At 38.2% G+C, this 12,907-nt stretch overlaps 1 protein-coding gene across 2 annotated transcripts in view; it reads right to left on the bottom strand.

The window, feature by feature from the left end:
* The window catches only part of pcdh11 (protocadherin 11), a 152,921-nt gene that overhangs the window by 124,660 nt on the left and 15,354 nt on the right, over window positions 1-12,907 (bottom strand). Inside the window, exon 4 of one of the 2 annotated variants that reach the window (XM_079479922.1) lies at window positions 7,519-9,160. The exons of the other annotated variant lie outside the window; for it this stretch is intronic. Within the exon in view, the coding sequence (XP_079336048.1) occupies window positions 9,077-9,160 (84 nt within the window). The 3' untranslated portion in view covers window positions 7,519-9,076. Of the gene's footprint in view, window positions 1-7,518; window positions 9,161-12,907 lie in introns of those variants that run through there. 2 annotated transcript variants of the gene reach the window in all.

The raw sequence follows: 12,907 nt of genomic DNA, 5'->3' as shown, positions 1-12,907 counted from the left end.
GATGATGCAGGAAAACAGTTATTTCAGAAGGCGTCCTTTCAAAGAATATGTTGACCTTGTCAAATAACGGCTATGATAGATTTTTGTTTAAAATATTTTCTTCCTCCTTTTCTTCTTTGCGTGTATATATCCATATATATTTATTTACTGACTGGAGGCCAGCATGTATACATTTTTATAATTCCTATCTAAAATATTAGACAGCATGAATGCTACTCTGGGAGTTGGGGGATTGTTAAGTTTGTATATATTGGATAAATCAATCAAAAATCTATAAAAATATTAAAACCAAAATAAACCAAAATAAGTTAATAGCCAAAAATCTATTTGCCATGATTCACAACGATACGCTTATAATGATGATTTATAATCTGAGCAGTGAGGATCTGATTTGTGGGAAGTGTTAGTTTAGCTTATTAATATGTTTGAAACAGGGATGGCAAAAGCGAGGCAAAAGTTGTGAATTGCAGAAATCAACAAATAAATTATTGAGCTTGCAGATAAAAATGCAATAGGGGGGCTCAGAGATGACGTATTTTTTTTAAAACCCGGACGTGAGTTAGCATTTTCGGACTTTCCGGTTCCATCGCTTCAAGCTCTATGGGTTTTTTTAATGGGATTTTGGTAAATTGCCAGAAATAAGGTCAGTGTTAAACAAAACCTCTAAATATGTTCACGTTTTATTCTATGACATAAAACACACCAGTTATAACCCGCTTGTTGTGCAAGCCTTGTTGTGTCTTAAAACGGCAGTTGCTATCAAGTCACTTACTTCGGGGTTAGCCTACAAAAATACTGGATTGTCTCCTTAGCTTAACCTGAGTTGCAACAAAAGTATTACAATAAAAATGTATTATTTCTTAAAAACAATATTGATTTCTTATAATCTGAGATATCTGGTAACTACACAAGATGTCATTTGACTTCAACCAACGTAAAGAAAACGGCCCCAACTTCTGGTTCACAGGACTTAAAAATAAAACAGAACATGGATGCTAAAATATTCCAAAATATTTTATTTTAGAAATCATTTGATTTCTTTCATAAAGTTAAATTCTACAAATACAGTATTCTCTTCATCTTTTTAGACTAGTCTTAAGATCCAATGACTGTGTAACATGTACGCATCATCGAGGGACAGCTCTGTAGCGGGTCCATTATAAAGTCAACAAAGTAACAACACCTATACGAGCAAATTGCTTGTCCATTGTCTGATCAAACAATGTTCAGCGCAAGGTTCAAAAGCCGGCCCTAATTGGGTCACACTCTGGAGACACACACTCACTTGACAGCTATGTAAACCAGCACAGCAGAGCAGAGCAGAGCGGAGCGTGTCTGAGACTCAGTGATTAGCGCCCTGCCCAGTTAATTTTAGCAAGGTTTAAAACAGAACTAATCAGGAATTAAGAACCGGCATCCGCCCTAAACCGCCTTCTTTACGTCGGCACAGGGGATACGTTCGGTACGGGAAAAAGGCAATTGTCTGCCCTTTCCGATTATCCCCTGGAAAGCCTATAATCTTTCTGAAAGTACTTAAAAGAGTCAAGAAGCAAAATAAACAACATTGATTATCGTCCCCTGTTCCTTTTATTTTTTTGTGCTCCTTTTTTCTATAGATGGATGTGGAAGGTTGGTGCCTCCAACCCCCATCCCTGCCATCTGCTTTAGCAAATGTTATGGCTGGGTAAATACCGCAGAGTCCTCTGTCCAAACCAGATTACCAGCTAGTCTAAGAGGCCAGGCTCTTAACGTCTTCCAATCTCTTTTAAGGACGTAAATCAAGAAATCTGTGCTGGATTACCTGGATTACAGTGGCTCTGAATAGTGTCTTTGAGTCAACGCCTTCCAACCCTGCTTTAGCCAATCTTCCGCTTCCCACTTAGTTAAGATCCGATGCAAATTTGTGCCAACACCCAGCTGGTCACCTGTAAACCCTGAAGATGATGGATATTTTAACTAGCCAAATCAATTGTGCAGTACACAACTGCACTGCGAAACAACTATTCTTGACTAGGATGTATAGTCTTGAGAAAAATGGTCATAAGAATAAGATTAATCTACTCGAGAAGCAACAGTGTACAGCACATTAAGACTTAAAATAAAAGCATTTTATATCAATGCGCTGGTAGATTTTTACTTGTTGATTCTTAAAAGAAGTGAAAATATCTGGTAGCAGTCAAACAAAAACATCCTTTGACAAGTCTTAAAGTAAAAGTTCACCCGAAAAATGTATATTCTTTTATCATTTACTCACCCTCGAGTTGTTCCAAATCTGTATAGATGTCTTTGTTCTGATGAACACAGAGAAAGATATTTGGAAGAATGCTTCTAACCAAACAGTTTGTGGCCACCATCGACTACCAAAGTAGGAAAAATGTCTTTGTTTTGTCGAACACAAAAGAAGATATTTTGAAGAATCTAGGAAAGCAAACAGTTCTGGGGCACTTTTCGCCACTAATTTTTCCAACTATGGTAGTCAATGGTGGCCAGAACTGTTTGGTTACAAGCATTCTTTCAAAGATATTTCTCTGTGTTCATCAGAACAGTGAAATGTATACAGATTTCAAACAACTCGAGGGTAAGTAAGAAGACAGATATTTTGGGGGGAGGGGTTAACTATCCCTTTAAAACATATGCAGTGTTGTTTTTTAAGTTAGTGTAACTTGTTGGGCATTTCAAAGATTTTAGTGAAAAACAAGTTGATAATTTTCATTCGATTCTTTTGCAGTAAATAGATTTTTTCAGTATTCATAATTTACAAAAGTGCAAAATAAATCCCATAAACCACTGTGTCTGTCACAATCAGCATGAACATTACAATAGGCTACTGGAGGAGTCGTGCAAACATTAACCTTAATTTCAGTATGTTAACATGTATTACACCGCTCAATAATGCCATGCCATTTCCTAATACATGCTGTATTGTGAATGTTGTGCCAGCGTGAAAGACATGACGTACAAAAGTTACCTTGCCACGATGACTATGCAGACGAAATGAAAAACAAGCTCTGGAAATTGATTTTTGATCCCTTGTTTCAGAAGAATGTATCTGCAAGACAGCCTCCTCTTAAAGATTAGTGTTAAACAACGTTCTTCGAATGAAATTCAAGAGCATTTAATCAGACAGCAGTGTATTTGAGCTTTTTTATTTTACATTATAGAATTTTTTGTCCTTTTCGTTTGAATAATAAGCGTAGACAACCCAGCAATCCAAAACAAGCAAAATGACAATGACATTTAAAAGCAATTCCACATTCCCCAAAGCCATGAGAAAGCAACATGGCTGTATAGTTTTTGACAAATAGTAGAAAATTCTAAAGTAAAACTATTTTTTCCGAATAGAGAGTAATGATTCATATTCAGCTTTGATCAATAACATTAATCTTAGCCACCTAACAGCAATTGTATGTAAATCCAAGCAGCCTAAAAATACTCAACAATGAAGCTCGTGAATATTTATAACGTTGTGTATTTAACCGAAGGCAACATTTTTAAAGGGATATTTTACCCCAAAATCTCAATTCCCTCATTGTTAACTCACCCTTTTGACACTATAAACCTGTGTGACGTTCTTCTGTAAAACACAAAAGAATATATTTTGAAGAATGTTGGCGGGACCAATTCACTTGCATTGGTTTTGTGTCCATACAATAGAAGTGAACACCGCCGTTGTTTGGTTACCAACATTCTTCAAAATATCTTCTTTTGTGTTCTGCAGAACCAAGGAAGTCATTACAGGTTTGAAATTACAAGAGGTTGAGTAAACTATGAAAGATTTTTTTTGGGGGGGTGAACTATCTTTTAACAAGCCACTGAGACGACTAGTTTGGTTCGAGATGTGATATCCAACATACAAATATACACAACAGCTGCACAGGAATGATTGAATTATCCAGTCTGGCATAGATTTGGCAGCAGGAGTGTTCGGCACTGCCTCGAGAGCAAATAATAGTGCAAGACCATCTTCAGGTGTCCTACCCATGCACGGCAAATGCATAAATAGCACTACATAGAGATAATCAGTAAACCCCTCGGGGCCTGGACGCAATATTCTCAGTCTGCAGTAACCGGTAATTCCCCTGTGTACCTGATCATTTATAACGCCGTATGACTCTCCCGTACCCTCAAATCCCCGGCCCCATTCTGCCCCCGCATGTGATGTAATACTGAGGACACAGGATATGATCAATATGAATTATAAATACCATCTCAAGACACATGTTTTGTTGCACTTTCTTAGCAATATGATCCTCGAGATACATTTTGTCATTGTAAAGTCCGGATGATTTATTAATTCATGAGCTGTCTTTTGATGCAATACTCCTTTAGTCAGCACCTGCCAGAGAGATACTTTCATAAGCGTTCAGACTCCGAGCGAAGTAATGCAATTCCATACCGGTTCTACTTTCAGTGTGCTGTGCCTTGCACTGCAGCATCACGTTTCCTTAAACTGAACACAATTAAATGCAACTTTGTATTTATTTTTAGCGATAATTTATGTATTTATGCAATTATTCTTCCCCTCCGACACAGACTAAAAATACAGAGTAGCAGGAAAAGCAAAAGTTAAGCTAGAAATATATTTATTTTTTGAAGACTTTTGGAATCTTCGAGTTTTGATAAAGTGCAATGAAAGGGTACCAAACTGGTTATTGAACTGTGCATTCATGTTAATGCATTGAAGGGGTAGTTCACCTGGAAATAGAAATTCTGGCATCATTTATTCCCCCTCATGGCGCAGTCCATGCCCAGACCTGACAAATGTTGTGATGATAGAGCTGATCAAAGGACGTGGCGACTCTACAAAATTATTAATGATAATCTTAAATCTATTTATTATTTAATTTTTCCTTGTTGTTCAAGCAATGTCGAGCTTGTGCAGAGGCTGCAGCTTTTGCCAGAGGGGAACTGGAATCCCCTGGTTAGGCCTGGTTTCCCTCTGAGGTTTTCTTCTCCTTCAATGGAGTTTTGGTTTGCATACTGTTTAGCACTGTTTGCCTGGCCGGGGGGGGCTGCTCCAATTTGATAATTTTATTTAATTAACACTACATATAGGAATGTATAGTCTGTCTGATATTTGACCTGTGTTTTGACTTGCATAACCTTATATGTTTTGCTTATAGTCAATGTTTTCTTGCACGGCTGCTTTGTAACAATGAAAATTGTAAAAAGCGGTATATAAATAATGCTGACTTGACTTGACTTGACTCATGTCCTGTCAAAACCTGTATATGACTCTTTCTTCTGTGGAACACAAAATAATATATTTTGAGAAATATTTTATTGACTTCTATAGAATGGACACAACACCACTATGTTATTTGGTTACCAACATTCTTCAAAATATCTTCTTTTAACATGAGGGTGAGTAAATTAAGGAATTTTCTTTGTTGGGTTACTGTCCCTTTAACATGTTCACATTAGTTCCCAGCGCCACCTCTTTTACTTCACCTGTTACTTTACTGACTGGGTTAATCAGTTCTTTTATTCACAATCTTATGAGAAAACAAGCTAGGTATATTTTACCTCCGTGTGCAAGATAAGTGGCCATATAATCCACACCAAGCTAGTACTTGTAGTATTTCATTCAATGGGAATTCTCATTCTACTCAACGCTGTCAAACAAATGATACATTTCAGCTCAATGCTACAAGCAAGCAGTGCCAACACAAGAAACTCTGCCGAGCTGTCATAGAACATTTGAAGAATAAATTACATTCTTTAAGAAACCCAATTCGCCAGATCTCCAGATGGATAACATTCTGTTGAATGATTTTGCCCATTTTAAAAATTTACAAGACCTAATAGAAATTATTTCAAGGCCGTCCAGAACGGTTAATTCTGATCGGTCAATTATATTTGTATAATGACCATTGTCCAACGCAACGCTTTTCACCCGTATGTATAATTTCATGCATCATTCTGCAGCTTCTCACGTAATACGATAATTTTTCATCAAATCTCAATAATTAATTTCTATTCATTCATTTATTTGGCAGGTAGCCGTGCTGTAGCAGCAGCAGTCTGCTGACTGTACATTATCACTTACATACTAGACATACAGTTGTGTGTGTGCGGTCCGGTGTATTTACATCACCTGAAAGGGTTTCATATTTATCTTAAATGCTTGCGCAAGCTGAAATAAGCAGTGAGCAGTGTTAGTCTCATTATTCAGAGAGAGTTCTTAAGGAAAAGCGCACATGTCAACACACTCACGAACGTACAAAGATTTTAGCACATTGAGAGTTTACATTGCGGTATTAATAGCAGGCTGACATTTGCACATTCTCTCCGAAAAAAAAGAGATACAAGCTAACTGTAATGCATGTGCACCATTTTCTCTAATCACCAAGGACATATTTCCCTCAAGGGAAATGATTAGCTCTCCAGGCTCACAATATAAAGTAACTTTGATAAGCAATTAAATTGTTTTCCATTGCTTCTCGTTTCTCTCCTCTTTCATGTGAACTTCTAGAACAGCTGCTTTGAAAGCACATTCAATGGAACAATGGCTGACTTTTGGGCCTGCTTACAAATGCACATCGAGAACTTTCCTTTCGTGATCAAGAAACGCTAAAAATCGTAATTGTTGAGTCTAATAAAAAGGTGTATTTCAAAAGATGTCGCATTCAGTTTTACTAGCTTTATTTCGCGAGCACACCAAAATTGTTGATCGTTGATCGTACTAAAGTAAACAAATACCGGTTTCATGCTCTCGACAGCCAATGATTCACGGCACAAACCATGTTTACCCGTGCTGAAAAGAAAACCTGTATTTATCATCGTCTGGGTCATATTATTATTATCTTTTGTGCCTTGTGTAGTTGTGTTTATGGGTTTCAAAAATGAGAGCATGTCACCCAATCTGTTCATGTTGACATCAATCTAATTTGGCTAAGAAAACATTTGAAAAGCAATTTCTTCTCGTTTTTAAAAGTTGAAAAGGCTATTAACTTTGTTATCCTAACTATACACAAATACATGATATAAAGTATTAAATTATTGTCTTTTGTTTATTGTATTCATTAGTTTTTTTCCTGTCAATACAGACCGGCAACCAACCAGAAGTAATACCCATACATCCGGATGACAATTATCTTGAGAGTTTAAAGGGATAGTTCACCCAAAAAAGGACGATTCGGTAGTCACCTTCTTGTCATTTCAAACCTGTATGACTTTCTTTCTTCTGCAGAACACAAAAGAACAGTCTGAAGAAGAGAACGGCGGTACCCGATCACTTCTATTGTATTGACACAAAACCAAAACAAAAAGTTAATGTGTACCACTTTTATTTCGTCTTCTGCAGAAGAAAGAAAGTTATACAGGGTGATAAGGTGACAACAGGGTGGGCAAATATTGACAACATATTAATTTTGGGTGAACTGTCCCTTTAAGAAAACAATGCAGTCAAAAATAATGCAATATAAAACACATATTTAAGTTAATAATAAACTGAAATTATAACAACTATATAGATTTGAAATTGCTAGGTTAATAAATGATGCATGGAAATGTGCGGTAGGTACAATGCAAAAGACTTTAATAAACTTTCAAAGCTCAAACATACATAAAACAGCTATATACAGTTTACTTCACACATTGGCAAATCAAAGTCAATTACAAAGATAATGTAAGGTGCTTTATATTTAATGGAAGTGATGAGTTCATCTCTCTTACATTAAAAACTCCTATTCTTTTTTCTCTCCTTTGTCTATCTCGAATATTTAGGCATGTCTAACTGTTTCCAGCACAGTGCTGCATTTCTATGAATGAATCATTCTTTGTTTTCAACTATGTAACATATCGGACACCAATAAGAGGTCAAAATACACTTCTGTAAATCAGTCCATCGACAAAAAGTGTAAATTACTGCTTGAACAAAAGTGCTATCCACTGTAGCGATTTATCAATGCTGTATTAAAAACGAATAGTTATTCCGGAATCGTCCAAAGTTTCACAAATGTGAGATGCTCATTATCAAGACTTTAAAGTGCTCGGTGATTCATTTTTTAACTGTTTAACTGTAAATTTATTGCTAAATATATCTGAATAGTCCACTTAATCGTGCTCGTTATTGTCTACTTCATATTTTTTTACATGTTGTTTTCTCGGTTGTACTGTACTGTATGAATACATTGCATGTCAGGTTATACAAACACCCAGGTGATGTAACTACAACCTACCATCTCACATAACAGATTGCCGGAGGCTTTCTATTCAAAATCAGTAAAATACATCTCACAGGTTATATTGGCTCTGGTTTTGTAAGCGGACTACAACAGACGACATATAAAGGTCAGACCCGGTGTCCCTTTCTAGACAATTCTTTGATTAGGAACCAGGAGAGCTGTCCCCTATGATTGCAGCTTAGCAAAGCATTAGGGTTTAAATAAAATCTTCCACATCCCAAGTTCTGAGGCAATCGGTGACACAGCTAAAGCCTACCGTGGCGTGCTGGTGCCCCCAACGGAGGGCCGTGCATTTTAATGTTAGGTCTAATGACAGCGGGACAGCGGCGATAGGTGAGAAAGTATTGTATCACGGCCGGTGTGGGACGTGAGGTGAGGTGGTCACAAATTCGTCTCTTACATACGAGCACAGAATGAACAAATTAAACATTTACAGCAGGTGAGCAAAAGATATATTTTTGTAAAAATAAAATTGAGAAACAAGCACCAGGCACATCAAAGTTTCATTTGAACTTTGTCTAATGTGTGAAAAAAAAATATCAATAAATAAACATAAGGACTGTGCTGCGTTTACATAAATACATATCTACATAAACATCCTATACAGAGGTCGTTTTCATAATCCATTTGGATAAGTAGAGGAGTGGAAAAACGCTACAGGCGTGTCTTGTGCCCTATTCGGCGAGGCCGGTGAGTAAGGACGACAAGGGTTTTAACAAAGCATTTCAAACCTCCTACGGTTCGCGGGCAGAGTTTCCGGACAGTCAATTTAGTCTGGCGTTTCACTCCGGGCCTCGATTGAGGCTGGAGAATCTGTACAGTTTGTGTTTTCACCTCTTCAGTGAGGGCCTTCCTCTCCCTCCCTGCCCCTCTTTAGGAAATGGCAGCTAGAGATTGATTTTTATCCTGTGGGAGCGAGCTGTACCTGTGCCACAGTGTGTGCCATAGAGTGGTGGGTTCAGTGCCGTCTCCTGTAATATAGAGAGACAGACAGATAGGGGAAATTGTAGTTATAAAATCATCTGGCTAGCTAAGCTGTGTAAGATGATAATGAAGTCATCTCTCTCTGGACACATACAGCGTATGTGCGGAGAGAGAGAAAAGCATTCTGCAAGGAACAGGCGGTTATTTCTGTGATGGTGGTAAATTTACCTTGAAGAATGCTGGGTGTTAAGTGACTAGTCAATGCATGCAGGTATACCAAATTGCTTTTTTTTTGCTCAGAATGTGTCGTTTCATCCACCACACTAAAGCAACACTCATTCATTGATGACAACAGGAGGCTCTGGATAGTCACAGTGGTCCGGCATAATTCATAAAAAAGGTGAACTGTGGTATGTGCTGCGATAAAGGTCAGATATTAAACTTGCTTTTCTCATTACCCTTATTAACCGTGATGTAATAACAGCGATATCAAAGGAGAAAGCGAATAAAAAAACGGCTCTACCTCCGGGCGAAAATATTAATGGAGAAATTAAATTTCACTTACGGGGGCGACATATTCAGACGCTTAAAAAAGCACGAGGACATATTCAACAAAGCTTAAATGAACATGCAGATTGCATTGCTAAGGAACGACGTGCCGGAGAATTGCTGATGGGCTAAACGCAGTAGAAAACGCCTGGAGTTTGACACGACTGGAGATAATCAATAGAGAGAGAGCGAGAGAGAGAGAAATCCAAGAGAAATCAATCACTTCATGTTCAAAAATTTTTGCTCTTTTAGAAATCCAGGCACATCTGGCCCATACCCGGCGAGAATCAAAATTGAAGTGGAATCTGAATTATTGAAACTCTGGTGGGTGAGAGCACAAACTGTGGACTCAAGGACATCCTCTACCGTATTTTATGATGTTTTTTGAAATATTGAATGTACCGTGAAGCCTGATGCAAAGAAAATGTTTTGGACTGCGAGACCCTGTAAGTCCGTCGAGGCTGTATTCAAATCCAGCTCTATGGAAAAGGGGTTAGAACGCATCGGGCAACATAAGCTTGCATAGCAAAACTACTGACCTCAAACACACCCCTGCTCTGAATATAGATGCCTTATAGCTTTTGATTATACTAGCTTTCCTGCATATTCATGGCCTTGCCAGGGATCAGTCAAGTACGGTGATATTTTCTTGATCTGCACAACTAAAGTGTGTATTCAGACAGAAGGCCCATCACCAGCAGGGCGGGCTGACCTCTAAAATCACTGTTTGAGAACATGGAGAGCGGGAGATGAAAGACAGGCGGAGATAAGTGAAAGAGACGGGAGCGAGCTTTTGGTGGTGCACGCCACGGAATGCGGCATGAACGCTATTATGAGCCATATGGCCCATATATAAGATGTTTTTGACAAGCTTTTTTTTGCGATGCTGACATCATTCCAGCTTCCCATTGACCTTCATCCGCGAGCGTTTCCTGGGAGAAATGCGTCTTTTAATGGTCCTATGAATGTTCTCGCTGGACCATTCATCATGGCAGATCCAGACATGATGCGTTTCAGTTCGGATGAGGTCGCGACATTACGTAATGCTAACAGTTGTGTTGTTGCTTTATGGCAAACATTAAACATTCCAGTAAATGCACCAAATATAGGGCGGATGAGTGTGGGACGTGGTGCGATTCAGCGCTGTGGTATCTGTCCGGTATCACTAATGGCTCATAGCTGTCGTAAATCACAACTGCTTTAAATAAAAGACATTTAGAATGGCCGATATGTGTTTCAAAAATAAATGTTGTTCAAAGTACGCAACAAACAGTTTTATGTAGTGTGCAGTAGACTGCCCTAATATAGAAACGACATAAAAAGCACTCTACTTAGGAGTTGGAGATGACTCAAGACTTCAGAGCTTCTAAATGGATCCAAACTTTAGAGCTTCTACATTTCAACTGCCCATAATGGGTTTATGTCAATAGTGTATTGCTGTCAAAGCATACCGGCTACCCTAAGTTATTTAAAAAACGACAAACACATGAATAAACAATTCTGTGTTAAACCCAATAGAAATCCTTTTCACACACAGTCTAGTCTACATTTGTCAAATTCAATTCGAACAGGAGGCTCTTATTTATCATATCCCTGTTAATCAAAATTGACCCTTGTCATTAAAAGAGAATCCATAAAAAAGCTCTCTGTAGACTGAAGTGCGGGATATCGGTCGGGATATATTACAGCTTTCTTTTTTGGGTAGTAAGTGTAAACGTTACAGTAAATGAAGTGAGAGGTAGTGATATCATGTTTAGGGCAATAAGATGCTATACATTATATAGCACAGAGAGCTGGTGTGATCTAACAGCCAGCTAAATTCAGTGAAAAAAACAATAACAAAAAATAAAAAAACAAAGAACCGAGAATGTTATAGAGTGTTTAAGATAGAGGTGCCACCTGGGAAACTAAATGGGATTGGAATCTACAGTACGTCTTACTTACAAACATTCCCACAACAGTCTGATGCAACATTTCAAAACCTTCCTCAAATATTTCTGCATATTTCAAAACAAAGAATCAGCAGAAGCGTTGAAAGCCAGAAGGACAATTTGGCAAGTCAAATTACAAACATAAACTGAATTACGTGTCTCTCCATAATCTGGCTATATACTGTAAGTAGGCTTATGTATAATGTGGCGTGGCAGAGCATTGCTTTTAACTGCGTTGTAAAATAAAGGCCTCATGGTGTAAAAGGCACATCAGCTATGTGTGGGTGTCACCTTAAACTACCATGCGCACAATGTATCTGATTGGATATAGAGTAATTTGTAAGGAATATGCATTGGGGGGTTTTCTTCAATAAAGACAAGAGCTCTGAGTGGATGACATGATATAATAGATGTACAAAACAAAGGACCAGCTAGGACTGAGGACATTTTGTAAAGTGAAAAAGGGCATTTTGAGAAACTTGGAACAGATCGTGTAGATACAGTTCTGTCACAAAAATCACGGCAATGAAAGACTTACAGTATGACCTCAGTCCTTCCACCGCAGACTCCTGCCGGTCATTAAAAAACACGCATTTGATAGGTAAGATTGAATAGTGTTTCAAGCTATTAGTGAATATGTTTCTATTTAAATCTCTCGGTCCCTTGGCTCTGTCTTCACCTTGATCTCTCCGACCTACAATCGCACGGCTCAGTCTTCCACTCAAGTAAGACCTGTCGCCGCAGTGAGGCAACCTCTCCCTCCACCCCAATTTACATTTCCGCCCCTCACCTGCTTTTATTTATTAGCTATTTTGCATTTGGCACATCTCTTCGGGAAGCACAAGATACAATGCTGGTATTCAAATGAACTTTCTTCTCATTAATGCCGGCAATTTTCCTCAGAGACAACTTATAATGTTTCTTTTGGACTGACTTCTGAATTCTATTTAAAAAATAATCAGCCTTTCCTACTATGCTGCAAGTTTTAGCCCTAATGAGTTCTATCAAACATTTCTGTGGGAAACAATTGTTTCGGCAGTGTGCATCTGTTCAGTTGTGCCTGTGGAATGCAACCCTATCTTGTTTGGTTTTCTGTCAAGCATGCTTGGTTTTGGCATGTCAATCAAGAACAAACATAGCCGTAATCTCAATGCTGCGAGCTAGAGCTCCTGTTTCTCTCTCTCACACGCACACACACACACAAATTGTTTTTCTAATAGCGCCCCTTTAGAATTGATGGTCTCATTGGGAGATAAAAACATTCTGTAATCAAAGCTATCCAACGCTGTCACTGTTTCCTTAATATATACAGCG

The sequence above is a fragment of the Barbatula barbatula genome (genome assembly GCF_947034865.1).
Source record: "Barbatula barbatula genome assembly, chromosome: 18".
NCBI classification, from domain to species: domain Eukaryota; kingdom Metazoa; phylum Chordata; class Actinopteri; order Cypriniformes; family Nemacheilidae; genus Barbatula; species Barbatula barbatula.
Note: the sequence above shows the minus strand (reverse complement) of the source record. Positions and strands in the feature narration are given on the sequence as shown.